The 27,399-nt window shown below is 43.3% G+C and overlaps 1 protein-coding gene across 1 annotated transcript; it reads right to left on the bottom strand.

The window, feature by feature from the left end:
* Positions 1–23,580: 23,580 nt before the first annotated feature.
* On the bottom strand, positions 23,581–25,414 carry ACTRT3 (actin related protein T3; the record flags this gene model as incomplete). Its single annotated transcript, XM_080695536.1, has 2 exons — positions 23,581–24,499; positions 25,212–25,414. 2 exons carry the CDS (start codon positions 25,412–25,414, stop codon positions 23,581–23,583), a joined length of 1,122 nt encoding a protein of 373 aa, XP_080551662.1.
* Positions 25,415–27,399: the final 1,985 nt, after the last annotated feature.

Raw genomic sequence — 27,399 nt, 5'->3', positions numbered from 1 at the left:
CAACGTAAGAGGTTCCATAATAGAGAATGAAGAGATGGTGTATAAAAGATAGCAAGTCTGTTTATCGGGAGGGGGGTGCAGCAGTGATCTAGGAAGGCATGAGTGATTAAAAAAAACTGAATAGCAGCAGCCAGGCACGGTACTGAATACCTGTAATTCCAGTATTTGGGAGGCTGAGACAAGATGATCACAGGTTCAAGATCAGCCTAAGCAACTTAACAAGACTCTCAGCAACTTAGTAAGACTCTGTTTCAAAACAAAAAAAAACAAAAAACAAAAAATCCGGGCGTGGTGGCACATGTTTGTAATCCCAGCATTCGGGAGGCTGAGACAGAAGGATCGTGGTTCGCGGACAGCCCCAGCTAATTAGTGAGACCCTCCTCAACTTAGTGAAACCCTCTTTCAAAACAAAGAATAAAAAATAGGGCTGGAGGTATCACTCGGAAGTAGAATTCCCCTGGATTCCATCCCAAGTACCGCAAGAAAGAAAGAAAGAAAGAAAGAAAGAAAGAAAGAAAGAAAGAAAGAAAGAAAGAAAGCAAGCTGGGGTATATCTCAGAGATAGAATGGCCCTGGGTTCAATCCCCAGTGCCCCCTCAAAACAGAAAACTGAACAGCACATAGTCCAGCAGAGAAGGGACACGTTCTGCGCAGCACTGCTGGATGCCACATGATCAGTGAACATCACAGTCTGGTGAGGAAGCACCACGTACAGGTGTCCCAGGCACATAGCCTGCTGTCACACAGGGAGGATATAAAATAAAGGTCCCCAGAGGAAGCTTGCAAGCGGAGAAAAGGGCTCACAGTCCCTCTGTTGAACTTTCAACCGTGGAGCTTGGACTCTGCATGGACGGTCCGCGTTGTCCATGACTAACATTCCGGTGGAAATGGCTCTACAAAGGAACAGGAAACATGTATGCCTCTGTGAAACACCGCTGGTCAGAGAAGTGACCTTGAAAGAATGGGCGGGCCTCAGGTGCAGGAGTCACCTTGGTTTTTTTTTGTTTTGTTATTTAGGTACTGGGGATTGAACCCAGGGACATTCTACCTCCAAACCATACCCCCAGCCCTTTCTTTCTTTCTACATTACAGAGGTTAACCTAGAACTTTAGATGCCCCCTCCCCCTGTCTCAGGGCGGGCATGGCTCAGCATGCTTTTTTTGGGTACTGGGGATTGAACCCAGGGGTATTCTACCTCCAAGCTATACCTCCAATTCTCATTTTTTAGGTGCTAAGGTCATTCTTGAACCTGAGATCCTCCTATCTCAGCCTCACAAATACTAGAATTACAGGCATGTGCCACCATTCTCAGCTAGAAATGGACAGGACTTTGAGACTGCTCAGATTAGAGGGAAAGGAAAAGAACAAGAATATATATATATATATATATATATATATATTTTTTTTTTTTTTTTTTTTTTTGGTGGTACTGGGGATGGGACCCTTCTACCTCCAGGCTACACTCCCAGACCTATTTTTTATATTTGGAAACAGGATCTCTTAAGCCAGCGAGGCTGGCTTCAAACCTGTGTGATCCTCCTGTCTCGGTCTCCCAAGCACAGGGATTATAAGCATGCGCCACCACGCCCGGCAAACAAGATCTAATATTACTTGGTGTATTGAAGAGTGGCAAGATGGTCTGTGAAAGGAAATACAGAGGGTGATGAGATAAAGAAGCTATCCTTTTAATTTTTTATTTTGAAATAATTATAGGTCACAAGAAGTTGCAAAAAATAACATTTGTACCTTTCACCTAGCTTCCCCCAATGGGAATAATTTACATAACTATAGTACAATATCAAAACCAGGAAATTCACATTAGTACTATGGGTGTGTATAGTTCACTGTCATTTATCACATGTGTAGATTTGTATAACTAAGAATGCAATCAAGACACAAAACCACTTCATTTACCCCGTCAAATCTACCTGATTCCCCCTCCACCACCCTATTCCCTACCAATCACTGATCTGTTCTCTATTTCAATGATTTTGTCATTTTGAAGATAATCATGTAGCGGAATCATATAGCATGTGACCATGTGTGACAAGCTTATTTCATATAAAAGTATGATATCTGAGATGTATCCATTGTGTATACTATAGAACTCTTTTGTGTGTGTGTGTTGTGTGTGTGTGTGTGTGTGTGTGTGTGTGTGGTGGTACTAGGGGTGGAACCCAGGAGCTTTCTACCTCCAGGCTATACTCCCAAACCTATTTTTATACTTTATTTGGAAACAGGGTCTCACTAATTTGCTGAGAGCCTAAGTAGCTAAGGCTGGCTTCGAACCTGTGCAATCCTCCTATCTCAGTCTCCCAAGCGCAGAGATTACAAGCGTGTGCCACCATGCTGGGCTCATTGTGTATACTATAAGAAGTCTGCTCCTTCTCTATTCCAAGTACTATCCCAAGGTATGGATACAATGTAGTTTGTTAAACATTCATGCCACGGCCCTGTTTCCCTTGGAGTCTGCGTGATCCTGCAGGCATGACGTGGCACAAACCTCAAGGAGGCAAGCCCTGAGGAAAAACTGGGTTTGTTCACAGGAGTACTCCTTGCTCTTGGACGTTCTTTCATAGCTATTGTTCTTTTGGTAATGATTCTACTAACTTTTCACACACATGGCTCCAGTGGTGTAAAACGAGGTCCCAGAATCAAGACTACAGGAAACTGATTCCGTGGAAGATAAATTTTCTGGTAATATATCTCTAAGCCCTCAAACTCCCCCTGCCTTGCTCCAAGCTATAATAAAATTGGCTAAAGAAGCTTTTTGTTATAAATGTAAACTCTAAAGTATTTTTTGGTCTCATTTCTAGGCATTGTCGGTTGACCTCATGATTACTAGGAAAGGGGCACTTGTAAAGACTGCTTGAATGTACTTTAAATTGTTTCAGCTGAAAAACGTCCTTAAAAGTTACAAAAGAGAGCTTTGCAAATTATATAAATTGTTCGTTCTGCTTCTTAGGTTATTTGCTTGCATGTTTTTACATATGTACGAGGTTTATAGATTCAACTTACTAAAACATGAGATGGGACTTTTGTAATGATGTGGATTTTTATTCTTAGTTAACTCCCCTTTCCCATCCTGATTGGCAAATAGTTTTTTTTTTCCCCCAATTACTATGGCAGGCAAACCTGTCAATCATGTTTGCTTCTTGTTTTAGATTAATTATAAGAATACTGTACTTGGTTAGCAAGATCAGGGAGGTTTGAAGTAGCTTATCTTCAGCTGTTCTTTAACTTCAGAGACCAACCAGATTTCTTTATTAGACCTATATGAGATATGATTAAATACAATATACATTGCTTTTAAAGTTCTTTTTCCTTTGACAAAAATCAATGTTTTAGACACTAGTGATGTTTATCTGATGTCTTGGTTTTCTGTGGTAATTTGTAATACAGTTTTTAAGGTGTGTGATCATATGTAATATGCATTGTCTTTTGAATTTTATTCCTTTTGCAGAACTAAGGTTTTAAGGTGCTAGTGATATTTACCTAATGTCTTATAATTCAATTATTAAATTGGGGAAATGTAGAATGTAATGCTTTAAAGTGCTCTTAACTTCATAAGGTTTAAAGTAACATGTAAGTCTTTTAAATGGGTTTTTAATTGCTGGCAAATAAACAGCATTATAAAATGGTATTTTTTGGGTTAGCCTGTATGTCAGAACAAAAGACAGATATAAAAAGCGTGCAGGTATAACGTTTTGATGGATATAAAGAAAGAAAATCTTGTGAGAATAAGAAAGCATTTTGTATGAAGTAAGCTCTATCCTAAGATTGTCCCAAATGGGAAAGAAAGGACCAGGATAAAACAAGGTTAAAGCAAGTTGCAGAAGTTTTGTGGTATGTTTGTTTGTATATGTGATGAAGATGGATCATTAAAAGAGGAATAGGGAGACCAACTCACTCAACAGCCGACCAAGCTCCAGAGAGGAGCGGCGGACAGCGAGCCAAGGTGAGCCGCTGCGGAACAGCCGGGCGGGATTCGGCAGATTTCTCGGCACAGGGAGCATCTAAAGCTCCCAGGGGCTGGGCTCAGCGCACCCTGCAGGGACTCAGAGTGGAGTTCAAAAACAGAGAAGAAATATGCCAGCCTCACAGCCGAGGGCACAGCAGCGGCACCATATTGCTACCAGTGGCAGCAGCAGCGAATTCACCGAGTCCACGACAGCTCCATCTGCGCACTCAACAGTGAGTCAAATTGGGACCCCTAGAGGAGAAATCCCAGTACTCTACTACCCAGGGACTTGACCCAGTGGGGGAGTGGTGGTGGCAGAGATATCACACCATAGGAGAACGCCCAACCTGGCACCCCCCATGGTCTAAAGCAGCCTCGATTGACTCCCAGGGTCTGAGACTCTGCAATACAACCCAGTAAAGGAGTAGTGGGAACTGAGATACCATAGACTCAAGATCCACAGCACCCTAAGTGAAGTCGTAGTGACCCAGGGAAGAACCCAGAGAAGGCACAAACTTCCGAAATCATGGAAAAGAGGAATAACAATGGAGCAATGAATGCCCACAACCCCACAACATCAGAACCTGATAAAACAGAAATTCAGAGATTTATAGAAGATCAAATCAGGAAAATAACTGTAGAAATAATAGAGGTGTTTCGAAAAGAATTCAGAGAGAGCCAAAGAGAGATAAAGGATGCAATTAACGAAATAAAGGCCTCAATTCAAAGTACAAACAACCGATTAGACCACATGGAAAATAGAATCTCGCTCCTAGAACATGATCATTCAAAAAATGAACGCATAGTTTCTAATCTAGGAAAAAAAATCCGACAGCAGGAATCTGACATTGAAGAAATATGGGCCCATTTTAAGAGAGCTAACCTAAGAATAGTTGGAATAGAGGAGAGAAAAGAAGGTGAAACCAAAGGGATTAACAATCTTTTCAAGGAAATAATAGCAGAAAATTTTCCAAACATAGAGCAAGAGGTCGATACACAGGTCCAGGAAACTTATAGAACTCCCTTTAGACAGGATCGGAGAAGAGGATCCCCACACCACATAATTGTCAAAATGACCAATATGGAAGCCAAGCAGAGAATTTTAAAGGCAACAAAAACAAAGGGCCAAGTGACATTCAGAGGCAAACCAATTAGAATTACTCCAGACTTCCCAAACCAAGTCATGAGAGCCAGAAGGGCTTGGAGTAACATATTCCAAACTCTGAAAGAAAACAACTTCCAGCCAAAAATTTCCTACCCAGCAAAACTTTCTATCAAATTAGATGGAAAAATAAGAAGCTTCCATGACAAACAGAAACTGAAGGAATTTATGTCTTCAAAACCAGCACTAGAGAAAATACTCAAAGAGATTAACTACAAAGAAGAAATAGGTAACACACACCAGAACCAGAGAAACAAGATTTTCCATCCAACAGACAACTAAGATTGGTTATCTGTGGAGATTCATTATTTATGTTAGTCTTTTACCTATCTCTAAATTGTATTGTTTGCTTTTATTGTTGCTAATTTTTAGGATTTCTAGTTGGAATATTAATATACCTTCAGATATAGCATTTGGAAATATTTTATCCCATTCTATCAGTAACTTTTAACTCTGTTTACATTGTCTTTGGATATACAATATTTTTTTTTATTTTTTAGGGAGTTTATCCTTTTCTTGCCTGTGCCATTGAAATCATATCCAAGAAATCACTGCCAATTTCAATGTTGTGAGGTTTTATGACCCAGATTTTCTTCTAAAAGTTTATAGTATTAAGATTTATACTTAGGTCTTTTATCTATTTTAATATTTGTATATGTGTTAGGTAAGGGTCCAATTTTATTATTTTTCATGTAATTATTATTTTTCAACAATATTTAGTTAAAAGATTATTATTTCCTCCACCAAATATTCGTGGAAACCTTGTCAAAAATAACTTGACAATATAGGGAAGAATTTATCTCTAGGCTTTTATTTAACTCCAATGGTTTATATATCTGCCTCTAGAACAGTACTACACTGTTTCAATTATTGTAGCTTTATATGGTTTGAAATTAGAAAATATACATCTTCTAGCTTTGTTCTTCTTCGAGATTGTTTTGGGCATCTAGAGTCCATATTCCATATCAGGATAAATTTTTTCTGAAAAATAAATAAATAAATGTATGATAGCTTCACCTAAAAAAAAAAGAAAAGAAAAATATATTCTTTGGTAAGAAAGAAAGCAAAAAGAAATATTGAACTGTTATCTTTTAGTCATCAAAAGCTTGGTATCAGACAAATGAAACTGTTTTGTGAGATTATCATCGTTAATATTGGATAAATTGCTATAAAACTAGATGTTAACCACTAAGCCAAGCATGGGAAGGAGGGATGGGGAGGGAACGGGGTGGGGATCGGGTAGGGGCTAACTGGGTGATGTGTGCATGTATGTCTACAAAAATATTTTCTTTATACCATTATGATGTATGAATACATTGCACCAATAAAAAATAAAATAAAATAAAAATAAATAAATAAATAAAAGAGGAATAGGTTTCTAATAAGCCTCCCGCTTGTGTATTCCCAAGAGGAAAGTGCTCAGCAGCAGGAGTGTACTATGGATAGTAGAGGCTAGAAGAGTACTTCTGACAATTAAATCTAGAGACTCCAAAGTCTGCAATGAAAGATGCTTAAAACTCTCCATCAGATACACTGGGAAGAGATAATTCTTTAAAACTGGCTTCAAGGTTATTTATCAGAGAACAGTTATAGGAATCAACTCACCTGTGTCTCCTTGTCATGTTGCTTTTTTGGACCTGTCTGCTAAAATGTATTGTGAGTATTGTCTCATAGGCTTGAAGCTTTCAGACTTCAGATGGTGGTACAAACAGAAGGAACATCTATCGAAGCCCTTTGGACAGCCATAGAGACATACTCACCCATCTGACTCCCTCACCACCCACCTGCATGCCTGTTCCCTAAAGCCGGGGCCCCCAACTTCATCCCCATCCAGCTCAAAGCAGTTTGTGACTGACTCGGCGCCCTTATTCCTTTGCTAAGGGGTACAGGCATGTGCTAAAAATAGGGAGAAATTAAAGGATTGTCAACAAGGATTATAAAAATCAAAATGTATTTTCTATGTTTACCTTTGGCCTGACAGATGTCAGGAAGTTACTAGACAGAGGAGGACATGGACAAAGCCTAAGGAACGGAAGGTTCCAAAAGAGTTAAAGGAGATTCTATGAAAGGTTGAATTCTCCAAAGCTCTGGGTGTGACACCTGTCCTTTCTGGAATTTGCCCTCTAAGGCCACCCACCTGCAAGGCCAAGGGGCTGGCCTTAATCACAAGATCTGGGGCTGATCTTAATCACAAGACCAGTGATGTTACAGGTCTTCCTTTTGTCTTGTTTACATGTCCTTCACTTAATATCTCATTATTGTTCTTTGGTGTTTACACTTTTCTACTGGGAATTTCACTGGAGAAGGGTATAAGAATTTGGGTTTTGGAAAATAAACTTTGTCATTTGCACGAGAAGAGGCAATTGTCCGGATCAGTCATTTTCAGGTTTTTCCCTCCCAAGTTCCGGAGAGGAATCTCCACATTTAGCGCCATGAACAGGGACTTGAAGGAGTTAATTTGATAAGGGGAGAAGTCATTGCAGAAAAAGCCGAATCCTTGCCCCACCTTCCAAGACCCCTGTCCCAACGGTCCCGTTGCTCCAGCTGAGCTGATCCGTCACACATTCACCCATTGAAAGACATTTTAGTTGCTTCCAGTTTTTAGCTATTAAAATACAGCTGCTATGCACAATTGTGTAGAGGCTTTTGTTTTGTTTTGTTTTGCAGGTCTGGGGATGGAACCCGAGGGCATTCAACCTCTAAGCTACACCCCCTTCCCCATTTTTTATTCTTTATTTTGAAACAGGGTCCAAGTTACAGAGGGCCTAAGTAGCTGAGGCTGTCTGTGAACCGTGATCCTCTTGTCTCAGCCTCCCAAATGCTAGGATTACAAGTATGTGCCACCATGCCCGGCTATGCAAAGGTTTTTGTATGAACATAAGTTTTCATTTCTCTGGGATAATGCACAACAGGGTGAGTACTGAGCCATAAGATATGTTTAGTTTTCCAAAAAAAAGTGAATAAGGCCAATCTTTCAAATTCAGTATAATTTCATTCCCATTTTAAAAGAAAGAAATGAGCGGTTAACCACTCAAGCTTTGGAGACAAATAGATTTGGAGCTGACTCTGGCAAGTCAATTAACATTATAGGTTTATGACATTTTATGACATATAGATTTCTGTAATCCTTCAAGGGACCCAAAATAATGACAGCAAAATATTTTCTTTTATTTTTTGGTTGTACTGGGGATTAAATCAATCTAGTTAAATTCTACCTCTGAGCATGCACTCCAGCACCTTTTTAATTTTTTATTTTGAAACAGGCTCTCATTAGGTTGCTTAAAGTCTCACCAAATTGCTGAGGCTGTCATCGAAGCTGCAATCATCCTGTCCCACCCTCCTTAGTACTGGTTAGAGGTGTGTACCACCACACCAGGCTCCTTTTTATTTTTAGGTGATCAGGCTGGGCTTCAACTTGTGAATCTCCTGCCTCAGCCCCTCAAGTAGCTGAGATAATAGGTGTGCAACCCCATCCCAACACATTTAATTAACTTTTTAAAGTCAATTAAAATAATTTTTAGACAAAAATTATACTAGAGCACATTCTCACATCAGTTATATCATTCATGTGAATCTCTGTAATAACCAACCAAGTGTGAAAGCCAGCATGTACCAGCAGAGGGCTGGAAAAGTAAAAGGTGTGAGAAATGGAGAAGGACAGGAGAGCTGTGAACTTTTATGATCATATATCTCATTACTGCAAAGCTAACAATGGACACATATACCACACTCTGTGGTCCAAGCTTCCTTGTTTGGGGGTTTACATCCTAGAACAGCATAGAACTGTCAAGATTAGCTCTGCTCCTTGAATTGCAGGTCCTGTGCTTTGCTAATTGATATTGATAACTACAAACCATGTCCCTAGTATTTGGTAGTTATAAAACATTTCAAATAGAAAATTTGCACGCAAATATGGCCTCAGAAAATAGTTTGTCCTGAGTGTTGAAAGGGCAATGCCACCTGTCGCTGTTTCCAGAGAAGGCAATGGGAGAGGAGGTTCCAGAAGTCTGAGGCAAGCCTCCTGTTTGTAGAGAAAGATTTCTAAGAGAGAAGCCACCATAGCCCCTCTTCTAGGACAGTGCCACAATACAATTACTTGGTAAGATAACAATCATACAGCACTCATGCCAAACTTCCTGCAATAATTATAGTGTTTTGGAGCGGAAGTAACAAATCCCAACTCCAACTGGCTTGAACAATCGAGGTGATATGCATTTGAAAAGTCAAGAAGAGCCTGGCACGGTGGTACACTTGTAATCCCAGCCCTTGGGAGGCTGAGTCAGGAAAATCACAGGTTTGAAGCCAGCCCCAGCAGTTTAGTGAGGCTCTCAGTAACTTAGTGAGACCCTGTTTCCAAATAAAGTATAAAATAGGTCTGGGAGTATAGCCCTGAGGTAGAAAGCCCCTGGGTTCCACCCCTAGTACCATAAATAAATAAATAAATAAATAAATAAATAAAGCCGGGCGTGATGGCGCATGCTTGTAATCCATCATCGGGAGGCTGAGACCGGAGGATCATGGTTCACAGACAGCCTCAGCTACTTAGTGAGGCCCTCTGCAACTCAGTGAGACCTGGTTTCAAAATAAGGAATAAAAAATAGGGCAGGAGGTGTAGCTCCAAGGTCAAATACCCCTGGGTTCCATCCCCAGACCCGCAAAAAAATAATAAAAAATAAAAATAAATAAATAAAAGACTAAGTGGGTGTGGTGGCACACACTTGTAATCCCAGTATTCAGGAGGCTGAGAAAGAAGGATCACATGGGTTCAAAATCAACCTTAGTTACTTGGTGAGGCTCTCAGCACCTTAGTGAGATCCTGTTTCCAAATAAAAATATAAAATAGGTCTAGGGGCTGGGCATGGTGATGCATGCTTGTAATCCCAGCGCTTGGGAGGCTGAGACAGGAAGATCGCACAGGTTCGAAGCCAGCCTCAGGTACTTAGTGAGGCCCTTCGCAACTCAGTGAGACCCTGTTTCAAAATAAAGAATAAAAAATTGGGCAGGGATTGTAGCTCGGAGGTCAAATGCCTCTGGGTTCCATCCCAGACCCGCAAATAAATAAATAAATAAATAAATAAATAAATAAATAAATAAAAAAACACCAATAAAAAAATTAAATTAGTCAAATATGGTGGCACACATCTATAATTCCAGTACTTGGAGGCAGAGACAGAAGGATCACAGTTTCAAGACCAGCCTCAACAACTTAGCAAGACCCCATTTCAAAATAAAAAAGGCTGGAGGTTTAGATCAGAAGTATAATGCCCCTGGGTTCATCGTTACAGTTCTATTCTTTTGAGAAATGTAATATGGGAATGATTATAGAGCATTTAATAGATAAAAATGTGAAGGACATATAAGCTCTAGACTATGATTTCCATCTATTATAATGCACCTGTGTCAATTTTGTTGGAATATTCAGAGAACTGAAATTTTGCAATTTAATGGTTTAAGAATGAAGAACATGTTTTCAGCTCTGAAATTTCATCACCACAAATACAACATGTTGCAAAGTAGGCATTCAGTAATGCTTGTCAAATGAGTATCATAGTTTTGCAAACATCTCATTCCAATATATAAGACCTGAATTATTGGGGCTGGAGGGTATGAGCACTTGTCTTGCATGCATGAGATCCTGGATTCAATTCCCAGCACTGCAAAAGTAGAATTTTTCCTAGTTATTGCAAAATGCCTTTAAAAGTTTTCCTCACCAAGGGAGACAAGAAAAACAAGAAAAAGTGACTTAAAAGAGAACGAAAAAGTATTACTTATTTTTAGTTGTTTTTGTTTACTTTTCTGGAGTTAAAAGTTTGTGTGTGTATGCATGCTTAAACTCTTGGGACTGCTACTGGCCTTCCTCCAGTGATTTTACCTCTCAGTGTTTGTTTCACCATTTGTAACAGGGAGATAATGTAGTTGCCTAATCTTAGAAGGATGTCATGAAAATAAGTCAGATAAATTGCTTTGCCCTCCTTGGAAAGGGGCTCTAGAAAGTAAAGATTATTAGATATAATGACTACCTCCAACTTCAAAGATAATTTTAAATTGCCCCCCAAGTCTTTGAATATGTTAAGTTCATTAATAGCACTAGGTTAGGTGTTTATACATTTCTGGCAAGCTTTCACCTCTTGTTAAAGCAGTAAATGGTCTTTGAACAAATGTATTTCTCATTCTTTGGTAACTATGCTTCCTTGTTTGTACACTTGAAAGATGATTATCATCTGGCATGTGAGGTCAAGTTGAACTCTCTGGTGCCATTACAGTTCAATTGCAGCTTTAATTGAGTTTTTCTCCCAAGGTTGAAAATAAGTCGCTTGGTCCACTTCAGCAAGCTACTTGCATTTTTTAAAAAGATTGTTAGTTGAATACAATTATCTTCTGTAAATGATGTCTAGTGTTTTTCAACCTGCATTCAAATATCAATCATTTAAAAAATTGTGGGTTTTTTTTTTTTTCCCTTGGTGGTACTGGGGTTCCTGGAAACCCTTCTACCTCCGGGCTACACTCCCAGACCCATTTTATATTTTTATTTGGAAACAGGGTCTCTTAAGCCAGCGAGGCTGGCTTTAAACCAGCGCGATCCTTGTCTCAGCCTCCCAAGCATGCACCACCACGTTCGACCAGTAGATTTCTTTTATTGCTACATTTTTATAGGTTTTACTTAAATTGTTTTATTACTATACTTATACCTAATGCAATTAGTCATGGTACCCATATAAAAATCATGGAAGTAATAACCTATAGCCCTCCAGCTGGGCATGGTGGCACATGCTCGTAATCCCAGCATTTGGGAGGCTGAGACAGGAGGATCACAGTTCGAGGACACCTTCAGCTACTACTCAGTGAGGCCCCTTGCAACTCAGTGAGACTCTGTTTCAAAATAAAGAATAAAAAATAGGGCTGGGGGTATTTTGGAGGTAAAATGCCCCTGGGTGCCATGCCCAGTACTGCAAAATATAAAAAGTAAAATAACCTATAGTCCTTAAAATGAAATTCAGGATAATCAAGTATCATTTAGAGCAACATTGTTGTGTGTGCATGCGTGGCCTCTGAAAAGGAACAATAGTGTAGCTTGTTCTCAAATATATTTATCTTGGGTAGGACCTTGAACTGGTAGAGTGCCCCAAAGCTCCATACATCTAGGGACAGCATTCTTGTGTGTGTGTGTCATCAGGGATTGAATGCAGATGCATTTTACCTCTGAGTTAAACCCCCAGCCTGATTTTTTAAATTTATTTGGAAACAAGGCCTAAATTGTTGTCGAGGCTGGCTTTGAACCTGTCTCAGCCTCCCAAGTACTGGGATTATAAGCATGCACCACCTCACCTGGCTGGTATGGTGTATTCTAGTTTCATTGAATTTGCCTCGGTCAAAATCATAAATTAGCCTACAATGGGCCAGATTTTTATCTCCAAAGGTTATTTACTTTGATTAGCCTACTGCAATGACTTTGGATACCAACAACCTGAGCTAGGCCAGACCTCACAGGTTAAAGGGTAAAACCTTCCCCAAAAATGCCAATTCACATGCCAGCCACAAGTTAGGGGATCCTTAGGCCACCCTCACTTCTGAGCAGCTAGCTACAAATTCAGGGGTTCCCACTACCCCCAAGGTTGGATAATTCATTAGAATGACTTACAGAGCCAAATTCAAAGTGTTATTATATATAATTTCAGTTTTATTATAACATAAAGATTTAAATCAAAACCAGAGAGCCGAGCGTGGTGGCGCACACTTGTAATCCCAGTACTTGGGAGGCTGAGATAGGAAGATCACAGGTTCCTGGCCAGCCTCAGCTACTTAGTGAAGCCCTCGGCAACTTAATGAGAACTTGTTTCAAACTGAAGAATTAAAAACAAATGACTGTGGTATAGTTTAGAGGCAGAATGCACCTGGGAGCCATCCCCAGTACTAAAAAAACAAAACAAAACCAAAGAGAGAGACACAGGGCGAAGTCTGAAAAATTTGCAAGAACAAAGTGATTGATTAAATAGGCACGGCGGGGCGCACAGATACACGGGAAGTCCGATATGGATGCCATAAGCCTTTATTCGCCCAGTGATCCGTATCCCACCCCCGCGGGAACCCTCCCACCGGGGCGGCCGAGGGAGAGAGCTCGCGTTTGTCTGTCTCTGTGTGTCTTAGGCTGTGTGTCGAGACAGGGGATCCCCCTTTTTGTAGGGGAGCCATCCCCCCCACCCGTGGGAAACACATAACTCTCGAGGTAGGGAGGCGGCTTCCAGCCCCTCCCCCTGCAGGGCAGGGGCTCAGACCTTTCATCAAGCTTCCATGGTTCTTCTCCTTATAGCCTCCCAGCACACTGACAAGTGAGCACATACAGGTATTACCCCCAGAGAAGTTCACCCAGGCTTAGAGGATTCACTATGTCATAATCAGTTGAATCACTGTTTATGTGACTGAGTTCAGCACCTCTCCCCTCCTTGAAGTTTAGGCTACTATCACCAACCCTCTAATCACATGGTTGGGCTTTCTGACCAGTACCTAATTTAGCAATCTCATTAGCATACACTGTAAGTCCTCAAGATTAAGGAACAAAGGCAAGCCAAATTCTAAATTGTACTCTGTTGGTGAATTTTTTTTCTTTTTTTTTTTTTTTCTTTTTGTGGTACTGTGAGTGGAGCCCAGGGGCTTTCTACCTCTGGGCTCCACTCCCAGTACCACCAAAAATAAAAATAAATAAAATTACTCTAGGCTGGGCGTGGTAGCACACGCTTGTAATCCCAGCATTTGGGAAGCTAAAACAGGAGGATCGCAGTTTGCAGACAGCCTCAGCAACTCAGTGACACCTTTGCAACTCAGTGACACCCTGTTTCAAAATAAAGAAAAATAGGGCTGGGATGTAGCTTGGAGGTAAAAGGTTCCATCCCCAGTACCACATAAAAAAATAAATAAAAATTATTCTCAAGCATAGAGCTGCCTAGTGTTCATAAGCACAAGGCTGTAATGTGCCCTACAAAAAAAAATTGTGTTCTTCAGGCATGAGTCATAGTGCTGTTGAACGAGTTTTAATGCTAATATATCAATAATTAATGTTAGAGTGTGTGTGTGTGTTACTGGGGATGGAACCCAGGGGCCTTATAGGTCCCAGACCTGTTTTATTTAGTTTGAAACAGGGTCTCACTAAGTTGGTGAGGCTGTCCTTGAACCTGCAATCCTATCTCAGCCTCCCAAATACTGGTATTACAGGCATGGCCCATGATGCCCAGCCATTTTTCTTAATTGGTACATCATTATTATACATAGTAGTGGGACTGTTACATATTTGTACATGCACATACATAATTTGATTCCCCAGTGCCCCCTCCTTTCCCTCACATAAGGTGTTTCTAAACAGAAAGAGGTAAGATTATGTTTTTATTAGTTACCAAAAATGTTATGAGGTCTCCCATAGAACCTAATCCTGTACTTCTTAAAGGAACAATGGTTCATTATTTGCTAAATGAGCATTAACAGAGAACTTATAGAACACACTATTACAAATAATAATAATCAACTACAGTTTAAAATAGTAAGATCTAAGCTGGGCGTGGTGGCGCACACTTGTAATCCCAGCATTCGGGAGGCTGAGACCAGGGAATCGCAGTTCAGGACAGCCTCAGCTACTTAGTGAGGCCCTCTGCAACTTAGTGAGACCCTGTTTCAAAATAAAAGAATTTAAAAATAGGGAAGGGGGTGTGGCTCGGAGGTCAAATGCCCCGGGGTTCCATCCCCAAACCCGTTATAAATAAATAAATAAATAAATAAATAAATAGTAAGATCTACATTGTATTTCCCAGCACAAAATTATGTCAGAGAAACTAGAGGAAGGAGGTGGCTGCAAGGTGAAAACTATGAATAGACAAGTAACCAGAAAGAATTTTTTTTTGGTGGTACTGGGGTTCCTGGAAGCCCTTCTACCTCTGGGCTACACTCCCAGACCTATTTTATACTTGTTTTTGGAAACAGGGTCTCTTAAGCCAGCACGGCTGGCTTCTAACCTGCGCGATCCTCCTGTCTCCGCCTCCCAAGCAGGAGGATTACAAGAGTGCGCCACCACGCCGGGCAAGGAAGGATGTTGTTACTTTAAACCAGAAATGATGGAGTTAATGCACTTGCCTTTCCCAGGCTAACAAATATAGCTTAGGATGCAACATAATGAATAGAAAAAACAACACTGGACTGGAATTTATGTTCATCTTCTACTCAGCAAAAAGTTAACTTAGCTAACTCATTTAAACCCCTCTAAGAAGCCAAGTAGGCGTGGTGGCACACTTGTAATCCCAGCATTTGGGAGGCTGAGACAGGAGGATCGCTGTTCTCAGACAGCCCCAGCTACTTAGTGAGGAGGGCCTTTGCAACTCAGTGAGACCCTATTTCAAAATAAGGAATAAAAAATAGGGCTGGGGGTGTAGCTCAGAGGCAGAATGCCCCTGGGTCCCATCCCCAGTACTGCAAAACAAACCAATCTCTCTAAGAGCACATGCCATAGATCCTGGTACTTGGATGACAGACGGGGGGATCACAGGTTCAAGGAAACTTAGTGAGACCTTGTTTCCAAATAAATACACCAAGCCCTCTAAGCATCAGTTTATTCTTCTAGTCATTCAAATCTAACAGCTTTAAGCAACATTTACCAAAGTATTATCTATAGTTTCACAGAAATTCTCTTTAGATGAATTTTTTTGTGTCTGTGTGGGGTACTAGGGATTGAGCCCAGGGGCAGTGTACCTTCAAGTTACACTCCAGACAGACCTTTATTTCGAAACAGGATTTCACTAGGCTGATTAGAGTCTCATTACTTGCTGAGGCTATCCTTGAATCTGTCAACATCCCGTCTTAGCCTCCCAAGTATTGAGATTGCATGCATGTGACAAGCCTGGCTCATTAGATAAACTTAATGGTCCCTTTTTTGCAGTACTGGGGATTCAACTCAGGTACATTCTACCTCTGTGCTATATCCCCAGCCTTATTTTTTATTTTTAAACAGGGTCTCATTAAATTGCAGAGGACATGGCCGGGCATGGTGGCGCTCACTTGTAATCCCCGCGCTTGGGAGGCTGGCGCAGGTTCCAAGCCAGCCTCAGCTACTTAGTGAGGCTCTCAGCAACTTAGTGAGACCCTGTTTCCAAATAAAATATAAAATGGTCTGGGAGTATAGCCCAGAGGTAGAAAGCCTCTGGGTTCCACCCCCAGTACCACCAATAAATAAATTAATTAATTGCAGAGGACCTCACTAAATTGCTGAGGCTGATTACAAGCCTGCAATCCTGTCTCAGCCTCCCAAGTACTAGGATTACAAATGTGAACCACCATGCCTGGCCTCAATGGCCTCCTCTTCTTACTCCAAAATTATATAACTTAAAGAGAATCATTTTGCTGAAAAGAAAAATTATAAGCCAGGCATGGTGGTACATACCCCTAATTAGCTCAGTACTTGGGAAGCTGAGACAGGAGACTCACAAATTTTAGTATAGCCTCAGTAAGTAGCAAGACTCTGAACAACCTAACAACATCCTGTTTCAAACTAAAAAAATAGGGGTAAACAGGGCTGGAGGTGTAGCTTGGAGGTACAATCCTCAGTACCCACAGGAGGAAGAAAAAAAAAAAAGGAAATATATCAAATGTTTGTAATACTAAGAATTTTCCTTTAGAATGTTTATGATAGACAGTAATCAGAGGAAGGATTTCAAATATATTTCAAAACTGTGCTCATAAACTTTGTTTTTGTGGTACTGTAGATGGAACCCAGGGGCATTCTATCTCTGCTTTACACCAAAGCCCTATTTATTCTTTATTTTGAAACAGGGTCTCATTGAGTTGCAAAGGGCCTCACCAAGTAGCTGAGGCTGTCTGCACACTGCGATTCTCCTGTTTCAACCTCCCAAATGCTGAGATTACAAGCATGTGCCACCACACATGGTTTAAAATTACTATTTTAAAATTAATTTTCTTTTTGTAGTACTGGAGATTGAATTCATGGATATTCTACCTCCTCTAAGCTACACCTAGCTACTTGAGGCTGTTGTCAAACCTGAGATCCCTGTTTTAGCCACCAAGTTCCGGGATTAGAAGCATGTACCATCATGACTGGCTTTATTTTTGGTTGTACTGGAGATTAAACCCAGGGGAATTCTACCTTTGAGCTATACAGCCAGCCCTGTTTTTTGTGTTTTTTTTTTTGAACAGGTTCTCACTAAATTGTGGAGGGGTCTTGCTAAGTTTCTGGCCGCAAACCTGTGACCCTCCTGTCTCAGCCTCCCAAGTAATGGGACTACAGGAGTGCGCCACCATGCCCATCTTCTTTTCTTTCTTTTTTTTTTAATTACAAGAAAATATTCCTAGTCTATGGCTATCCTTTCCCTTCAAAGTCCTGCACTATCACAAATTTTGTAAATGTGCAGAAGCAAAATTACCACTAGATGGAGCAGGAACAAAGGCATCTATCTGTGGTCCCAGAACTCTGGCAGTCCTCCATAGAGCTCTTAGATCATTTTCTGAGCAGAGAAGCTTAATAAAACTGAGTTACTTCCCCAATTCCAGAAAAGTCAATGGCAAAATCAGTACTAGAACTTCATTCTTTACTTACCATCTGTTCTTACCATCTCCATGCAGACTGGAGAAAATTCTTTTTCCTTCTTAGAGAACATTACCAGCAACCATGGATCTCAGTTTTTCCACAATTCTTAACCATAATAATGCTAAGAAATGTGGTTAGACATCTTTCAGCAGCCTACTTTATAGGCTGAAATGCTGCATACTTACAAGTTCCTAAATTTACTGACATAATCCTAATAGACTGTGCATGTGTGTGTAACTGACTAGGGGCTGAACCCAGGGGCATTCTACCTGAGCTACACACGCAGCTCTTTATTTGAACATAAGGTCTTGCCAAGATGCTGGAAGCCTATGTTGCAGAAGACTTCCATCCTCCTGTCTCAGCTTCACAAGCTCACAAGTATTGGGATTACTGGTGTGTACCACCACTCTTGACTCCCAGCCTTTTTTTTTTTTCCCGGTACTGGGATGGAACCCAGGGGCATTGTAATTCTGAGCTACACCCCCAGCCTTATTTTTCAGTCTTTTTTTATTTTTGAAGCAGGGTCTCACTGAGTTGTGAAAGGAAACACTAAGTGGCTGAGGCTTTCCCCAAACCGCGAGCCTCCAGTCTCAGCCTCCAGAATGTCGGGATTACAAGCTTGCACCACCTTGCCCAGTTTCCCAGCTCTTTTTTGACAGTCTTAAGTCTGGCTTCCATCCTCTTGACTCAGCAAGAGGCAAGCTACTCAGTTGAGAAGCTAACTAACCCTTTCCATTATCAGGATTAATACTCAAGTATCACCCTGGATTGCCTTTATATGCAGGCCTTTGACTACATAATCTAAAAACTGCACCCAGAAATGTAATTCTAAGGAAACAAAGGAATTCATTTAGAATGAACCACACATAAACCTGGCGTTTTATTTTACAGATGAGTAAGGAGAAATGGCTTCTTTTAATCTAACAGGCCATTAGCTCATTTCCTTTTCTTTGCAGACCCAATTCTTGCAGGGGAAGGAGTATGAGTGGGGCTGTGCTGGATAAAGGGCATAAAAATGTCAGCTTTTTCCCGTTCTCCATCTAATACTTAACAACCAAAGGCAGAAGCATCTGATGCTTGGTATCCTAAGTCATTAAAGAAGTGAGGTGTGGTGGGACACACCTGTAATCACAGCACATGGGATGCAGAGACAGGAGTGCAGGTTTAAGACCAGCTCAGCAACCTTGCAAGATTCTCAGCAACTTAGTGGGTCCCTGTTTCAAAAACAAAAAATGAAAAAGGGGCTTGGGGTGTGGATCAGGAACAGAATCTCCTGGGGTTCCATTTCCGGTATCACAAAATGTAACATATAAAAAAATGGTGTGGCTCCAAGGTAGAATGTCCCTGGGCTCAATCCCCAATACCACACACACACACACACACACACACACACACACACACACTCAAAGAACACGAAACTTGTTTTTATTATTACCTTCTAGTTAAGTACTAATATTTGAGGATCTCTCACACAGAGAGATCAGTGCTCCACCACAATGGATTGTAGACGCAGCTCTACCTCGGGAGAAGCAAAGACCTGTGGACCAAGAACGAGACTGTAATACAAGCATAAAGGGCAACAAACACCGGAGAAAGAAAACCAGATCACTATCCATTCACGTGGTGGCAGATCTTCCCCCAGTTTGCAGGCACCCCGGCCCGATCTGCGGGGCCTCGGGGCGTCCACAGCCCACCGCCCGCGGGGGGTGCGCGGCCCCGCGAGGGCGCGTGTCGGGGCCGCGTCCCGGTGCGCTTCCCACGGCTCAGGGAAGCGCACGCGCGGGGCGGCTCCGTTCCTCTCCCTGCGGCCGAAGGCCTGAGGCTCGCCCTCGGCCCCCGCGGCCCCGCGGCTGACAGAGCCCAACTCTTCGCGGCGGCAGTGGGCACCTCCGGGGAGGCCCCGGGCCGACCGCGGCCTCAGGCGGGGCGCGGGGGCCCGGCGCGCGCGCCTCCGCAGGTCCCGGGAGGGGCGACTGGCCAGCGGCTGACATTTTTTGTTTGTTTAAGACTAAACGGTGGACGGCGGTAGGCCAAGGCTTTTCCGCCCGCTGAAAGTCAGCGAGAAAAACAGCGTGCGGGGAGCAAAAGCGCGGCGCCTACGCCCTGCAGGGTTAGGGTTAGGAAAGCGCGGCCGCGCCGCTCCCGGCCCTCCCTCCGCCCGCCGCGCGGCGCCCCGGCCCGCCTTATAAACCCCGCGGCGCCGCGCGCGCGGATTGGCTGAGCGCCGGCCCCGGCTCTCGCGAGAGCCGCCCTCCCCGCCCAAACGCTCCTTTAAATGTCCCGCTTCCGGCCATGCGGCGAGCGCCTCCCCTCCCCCCGCTGGGGGTGCTCTGAGTCTTCTAAAGAACTTTGAAGAGGAAACCTAATTTGGGGTACTTCATAGCACTTTTTTCCTCTTTAAAAATTTTTTTTGGTGCCGGGCGTGGTGGCACACGCTTGTTATCCCCGCGCTTGGGAGGCAGAGACAGGAGGATCGCGCTGGTTCGGAGCCAGCCTCGCTGGCTTAAGAGACCCTGTTTCCACATAAAGTTAAAAAATAGGTCTGGGAGTGTAGCCCGTGGGAGTGTATCCCGGAGGTAGAAGGGCTTCCAGGAACCCCAGTACCACAAAAAAAAAAAAATTTTTGTATGTGGTTCTGGGGGTTGGCATTCTACTGTTGCAGGGGATAGGTTGGGGGGGATGTGTGTGGTGTGTGTGTGTGTGTAAAAGTAACCCCCCCACCACCACCCAGACAGACAAACAGAAAAACCGTGGATTCTTGTCCTAAACTAAGAAGAAGTTTTCATCGCTTGGACAGCTGCTGAAGATTTAAAGAAGTTTATTAAAAAGATAGAAATATAGTTACAGCCCTGTGCCGGAGCGGGGCACAGGGGGGCAATTCGAATGAAAATGCCAACAAACTCCAGTTTACTGAGTTTTTATCCTGTCTAAGTCCAGCAGGTCCCTCTGATTTTTGGAGATCATGCTACCCCTTATCTCCAACCCCGGCTCTGCTTCTGTTATCTCTCCAGCCGATTTTATGGCCTAAAAGGGGAGACATCTCTGTCTCCAAACACAGGCCCAGATTTATGGCCTGAGGGGGAGGCACCTCTGTCTCCAGACACAGGCTTTTACCTTTCATCTTCTCCCCCAAAATGTGTTAAATTGTTCTTAGGAATGCAAGGACATGTTAGCTAACCCTGGCTTTCTTAGTAAAGAAGATATATTTCAAGATTGGACATCTTACCCAGTATTGACACATTAATACATTTTAAACCCTCTTCCCAATACCAGTACACTACTTCTGAGCTACACCCCCAAGCCCTCTTTTCTCTATTGAAACAGGGGCTCTCTAGGTTAATAAGAGGATCACTACTTGCTGTGCCTGGCCTCGAAACTGCAATCCTCCTGTCTCAGTCTCCCAAGTGCTGGAATTGCCAAAGATTGTTCTGATTACTCTGTTGATCGGATTCGTCCCTTTCTCTGCGACCTGGACAGCAGCCTTGAACTTACCTACTTAAGCCTTTCATGCACACCCCAGCTCCAGGCAAGTGTGCAAGCCACTGTCTTTGGGTATTGAGGCCAGTTCTGTCACAAGGGCTCATCAGGCATTTTCTGGTAGCATGAAGCAGACTTGCTTTCTTCCCAGTAAGACCAACAGGCAGAGCAGCTCTGTCTCCTATTAACCAGACACATTGCACCTACGCTACCTTAAAAATAAAACAACAGCGATAACAAAAAAAAAAAAACAAAAAAGTAGAATTCCCGGAGAAACTCTGGGCCAAAGAGAAACTTTGGGGCCAAGGACAAAGAACGGTGATTCTCAATTCTGATTATCACATTTGTTGGAGCCAGAAGTAGTGATGTAAGCCTGTAATCCCAGTACTTGGGAGACTGAGATCGAAATATCACAGGTTCCAAGACAGCCTCAGCAATTTAGTGAGGCTCTTAACAAGAACCTGTTTCCAACTTAACAAGATTCGAAGCAACTTAACAGGAGATCCTGATTCCAAATAAAAAATAAAATGGGACTGGGGGCATAGCTCAGAGGTAGCATGTTCCAGTTTCAGTCCCTAGCACCAAAAAAAAAAAAAAAAAAATGTTGTTGGAGAACTCTAGGGAAACAGACCCCAGATCCCCAAGCAGCATAGACTAATTCACTAAATCAGAACCTTGGTTCATTGGGCTGCAACAGATTTCCTGTCCTATCACCTACTTGGACTGCTTCTGTAGAAGAGGATGCATTTTTATTAAGTGTAACTATTTCATTCTTAATATTAAGATCCTTAAGCTGGACACTGTGGACAAGCCTGCAATCCCAGTACTTGGTACTTGGGAGGCTGAGACAGGAGGAACACAAGTTGAAAGATAGCCTCAGACACGTAGCAAGATTCTGTTTCGGTGTGACTAAGGCAGAACTCCTTTGGGTTCAGTCCTCAGTACCAAAAACAAAGAACCCTGCTTTATCTCCCTGATATTTGAAAAGGAAGGTATTTCAATCCTTCACTTTGCTTTGAAGTAATGTTTTGGTGATAATTAGGAACATTCCACAAATTGTAGATTTTTATAATGGCCAGTATAATGCAGTTATGCCTATAACTAGTTGGCCAGCTATTTTTTACTTGTGTTCAGTTGGGTAAAGAAAGGGGAGTTGTTGCAGTAGGCCCTCATTCTCAGAGAAGAGTGAAGTGGGGACAGGTTTTAATAGCAGGGGAAATGTAAACAGTTTTCAGTCTGTTCCCTTTCCCTAGTTGTCACCTGAAAAGGATCATCTATGGCACATGAAGCCAGAATCTATAGAATATTCCAGGCTATTTGCTCAGATAACTACTTAAGAGACCACAGTTGCCAGGTGGGGTGGTACACACCTATAATTCCAGTCCTGGGAAGGCTGAGACAGGAGGATGGCAGGTTTAAGGGTCAGCCTCAGTGACTTAACAAGACTCAACAACCTAGCAAGACCTTATTAAAAGGGGAGGGGGAACTGAGGACATAGCGCTAATGTAGCATGCCCCTGTGTTGAGTTCTTAGCAACACACACACACACACACACACACACACACACACGCACACACGCACACAATTACAAAGTGAGGGTTGGGATCATCCTCTCTACAATGCTTGTGGAGTTATTGAATGTGAGCATTAACTGTTAATTTACTCTCAGATGATAATTTTCTGCACCTTAACCAATCTAGATAATCACTAAAATGGGAGACATGTGCCAAGTACCACCCAAAAAACAAACAAACAAAAAAATGTTTAAGCAACTTAAGTCATGTAGCTAATAGGTGGAGGGTCTCCGCCCCAGTTCAGATAGATGGAAAGGCACTCCCGTAGGTCTCAATTCAAGCAGTCCTTCAGACCAAATCAGAAAGTCCTTAAGACGTCAACTGGTATCGAACTTTATAATTCTCTTGGAATGTTAAATCGTTTTCTACCAGGTGCTGTTCTCATTTGGGTATGAATTCTGTCTCTTCTACAAGGTTACCAGAATTTTTGTACTTTTTTTTTTCGTATTGGGAATTGAACCTATAGGCATTCTCTCTCCCATCTACATCTCTAGTCATTGTGTGTGTGTGTGTGTGTGTGTGTGTGTGTGTGTTACTAGGGATGGAACCCAGGGGCATTCTAGGGCTGGGGCTGTAGCTTGGAGGTAGAATACTTCTGGGTTCCATCCCCAGTACTGCAAACAAACAAGTCTACATTTACCTTGGTTCTACTAAATAAATACCATTGTTTGATCATCATTATTATCACAGTCATTATGTCCCCCATTACAGAAATACAACAGAGACATTTCGATAATTGAAATATTTTTTTCTCCCAGAAACCTAATATCCAAAGTTTTCTGGCACAAATGTTCCAAAACATTTTCTTCTGACCTGTTTTATCTGTATTTCAGAAGCATCTTTGGTGGACTACGTTGTGTCCAACTTCTTTAAATTCTGCAGCAGTGATCCACATGTCCTGGAAGGCAGACAGGGATGCAAGAATCGACCCTCCCATCCACACGGATATTTTCCTTTCTGGGGGAGCCGTGACCTGCACTGGGGTGTTGGCAGGTGCCACCTTTGCTATATCCTTAACTAGCCGCTTGTCGAAGCCAGGGAAAGAGGTGGATCCCCCGGCGAGGATAATGTTGGAGAAGAAGGTGTTCCGCAGATCCGCATCACACTTCATTATGCTGCTGCAGCACATCTTATCAATCCCAGGGGCACGGAGGCTCATGAGTTGTGGAGAAAAGAGGGCTTCTGGACAGCGAAAGAGCTCATCCTGGAGCTTGATGGTCTTCCCGTCGGGGAGTGTGTAAACTTTCTCCAGGCTATCGGGTTTCTTGGCCTTCTCCTCTTCGTAGTCCACTACCACGTAGCACAAGGTCTCCTTAATGTCTTTAACAGTCTTTCTGTCCGCAGCACTAAGCAGCATGATGTTATGCTCCTTCAACAGCACCACGAGGTAGCTGGTGAGGTCCAGGCCTGCCAGATCTAGCTGCTGTACACCATGAGGCAGACAGTAGCCCTCAAAGATGGGGACGCACTGGGTAACCCCGGCGCCTGAATTCAGCACCACGCCAGTAGTGAAGCCAGCGGCGAAGAGAGCCAGCACAGACTGGATAGACATAAAGAAGGCAGGAACACCTAGATGCTCAAAGAACACTTCAATGATCCGTTGTCGGTTGGCCAGTGGGTTGAGGGCCGGCTCGGTAATCAAGACTGGGCCATCACAGGGCATGAGGTTCAGGTTATAGTGGTAGATATGCTTCCACATGGTCTCCATGTCCCCCCAGGAGGTAATGAGGCCACGCTCCACAGGATACCTGGAGATAACACAAATAAGGTCAATGGCAATTTTTAGTTTCTCCAGTTTACGCTTTCCTTAAAGCTCAGCGAATCCCTGCATTTGTTACCAGCATCCCTTCATGGGCAGTCACTGCCTCTCAGATAAGGCAACTGTCAGCAAACGTTAGCACAGTAACCTTCCTCTGCAACTATTTATCACTTCCATTTTGTGTCCCCTTTGGAAAACTGGCTTTAAAAAACTGGGAAATGGCCGGGCGTAGTGGCGCGCGTTTGTAATCCCTGTGCTTGGGAGGCTGAGACAGGAGGATCGCACAGGTTCAAAGCCAGCCTCAGCTACTTAGTGAGGCTTTCAGCAACTTAGTGAGACCCTGTTTCCAAATAAAATATAAAATAGATCTGAGAATATAGCCTGGAGGTAGAAAAGCCCCTGGGTTCCACCCCCAGTACCACCAAAAAAATAAAAACAAAAACTGGGAAATGCCCACATTATGGAATAGATTTCATAGCAATTAATATAGGAAACACCAAATGACAAAAAGCGCCATAAATCTTATGGAATGATAACTTCATTATATACATTTGTGTAGATACAGAGAACAAATGGCAGGCAGCCTTTAGATGGTGGGCACCCTTGGCAGATTTGTGGCCAAGGGGGCGGCTTTCCGCCCGCCTCCTCCCGGGTCCCTTCCGGGGGGCTGGCCCCCGCCCTGCCTGCGGGCCGGGAGGTACCTGATGGTCATGGAGCTCCGGCGTTCCTGCGCCTGGTCCCCCACGCACAGCCCCTGCGCGCCCTCGGCTGCCCCCGCGCTCTGGCTCTTGGCGTGGCCGACGATGTTCGGATAGACAAACTGGGGCTCCCTGCTCCCAGCCAGGCCCGCCTTGATCATTTCCGAGCCGTTGTCGATCACCACTGGTAGCTGGTGGTAGCTCATGCTGCCGCCGCCGCCGCCGCCTCGCCTCGGCCGACCCCTGGGGCTCCGGGGCAGCCTGGAACGCCGCGTCACAGAGCGCCCGGCCGGCCAGCGAGGCCCCGAGCCGCCCGGACCCCGGCCGGCCGGCCAGGGAGACCCGCCCTCCGCCCAAAGAGCCTGAAAACACCATTTCACACGGTCATTGACTTCTCTTTTCTTTGCGGTACTGGTTTTTTTTGTTTGTTTGTTTTTTTGTTTTTTCCGGTACTGAGGTTGGAACCCAGAGGCATTCTACCTCCGACCTACACCCGCAGCCCTATTTTTTATTCTTTATTTTGAAACAGGGTCTGAGTTGCAAAGGGCCTCACTAAGCGGAGGTTGTCCGTGAACCGCGATCCTCCCGTCTCAGCCTCCCAAATGCTGCGATCACACGCGTGCGCCACCACACCCGGCTTGAATTCTTCTTAATCGGTGCATTGTAATTATAGTGAGATCCAAAGCGATACCTTCACAGGCGCACCCCAGCTCAGCGGCCTCGCTCTGCGCCCCCCTCCGCGCCAGTGAGCTCAGCAGTGGTGCGGGCCAACGCCAGCGCAGAGCAGTCGCTGCTTCCTCCCTCCACCCCCTCCCACGCCCTCCCACTGTTCTACTGGTCCTCCTCATTCCCAAGGAGTTCTTTTCCTTTCTTTTCTCTCTAGGTTCCACATATGAAAGAAAATCTGTGGCCTTTGGTTTTCTGAATCTGGCTGATCTCAATTAGTATGATGCTGTCCAGGTCCATCCATTTCCCTGAAAATAACATAATTTTGTTCGATAAAGCCATTGGTGTGTGTTGTAGGGCCTCCTCTGGAAGCATCCTTTAAACTGGGAAAGGTAGGCATTATTGAAACTGGGAAAGTTTTGCCAGATAGGGAGGCTTGAGCAAGAACCTTCTTCAACTTCTAAAAACAAAACGGAAAGAAAACCAACTGGGCGGGGTGGCCCCAAACATGCAACCCCAGTACTTGGAAGGCTGAGACTAGGGGTTCACAGGTTGGCAGCCAGCCTCAGCCGTAGAGCGGGATTCTCAGCAATTTAGACTGTTTTATTTATTAAAAAAATTAAAAGTGTAGCTCGAAGGAGAATGCACCTGGGTTCGATCTTCACTACCACCAATAAGTAAGTGAATAAGTAAGTTTAAAAAGGGTTAGGGGTGGTCAGGTGTGGTGGCACAGGCTTGTAATCCCCGCGCTTGGGAGGCTGAGACAGGAGGATCGCACGGGTTCGAAGCCAGCCTCAGCTACTTAGTGAGGCTCTCAGCAACTTAGTGAGACCCTATTTCTAAATAAAACATAAAATAGTTCTGGGAGTATAGTCTGGAGGTAGAAAAGCCCCTGGGTTCCACCCCTAGTACCATCAAAATAAATAAATAAATAGGACTAGGGGTTTAGTGGTAGAGCACAGGGTTCAATCCCTAGGATGAAGAAGGAGGAAGAGGAGAACCTCACTTAAAGAAAAAAAGAAGCAATGTCTTCATATTAATTGGATCACTAGAAGCTCATTCTTATTCTTAAGTCTTAATACTATTTATTTTATTTTTGTGGTGCTGGGGAATGAACTCAGGGAAGGTCTACCTCCGACCTACTCCTCAAGCCATACTTTGTTTTTAATATTTATTATTTTGGGGGTTTTTGTTTTTTTTTGTTTTTGTGATACTGGAGATGGAACCCAGGGGCATTCTACCTCCAAGCTACATCCCCAAACCCTATTTTTTATTCTTTATTTTTGAAAGAGGATCTCACTGAGTTGCAAAAGGCATCACTATGTAGCTGAGGCTGGCCTCTAACAGCAACCCTCCTGTATCAGCCTCCCAAATGCTGGGATTATAAGTGTGCGGCACCACGCCTGGCCTGTCTTAATGTTTATTTATTCAGTTATTTGTGTGATACTGGGGGTTGATCGCAGGGGCATTTTATTTTATTTTATTTTATTGGAAACAGGTTTAAGTTGCAGAGGGCCTCCCTCAG

The sequence above is a fragment of the Muscardinus avellanarius genome (genome assembly GCF_963383645.1).
Source record: "Muscardinus avellanarius genome assembly, chromosome: 5".
Classification (NCBI taxonomy): Eukaryota; Metazoa; Chordata; class Mammalia; order Rodentia; family Gliridae; genus Muscardinus; species Muscardinus avellanarius.
This window is presented reverse-complemented; position numbering and strand designations above follow the sequence as displayed.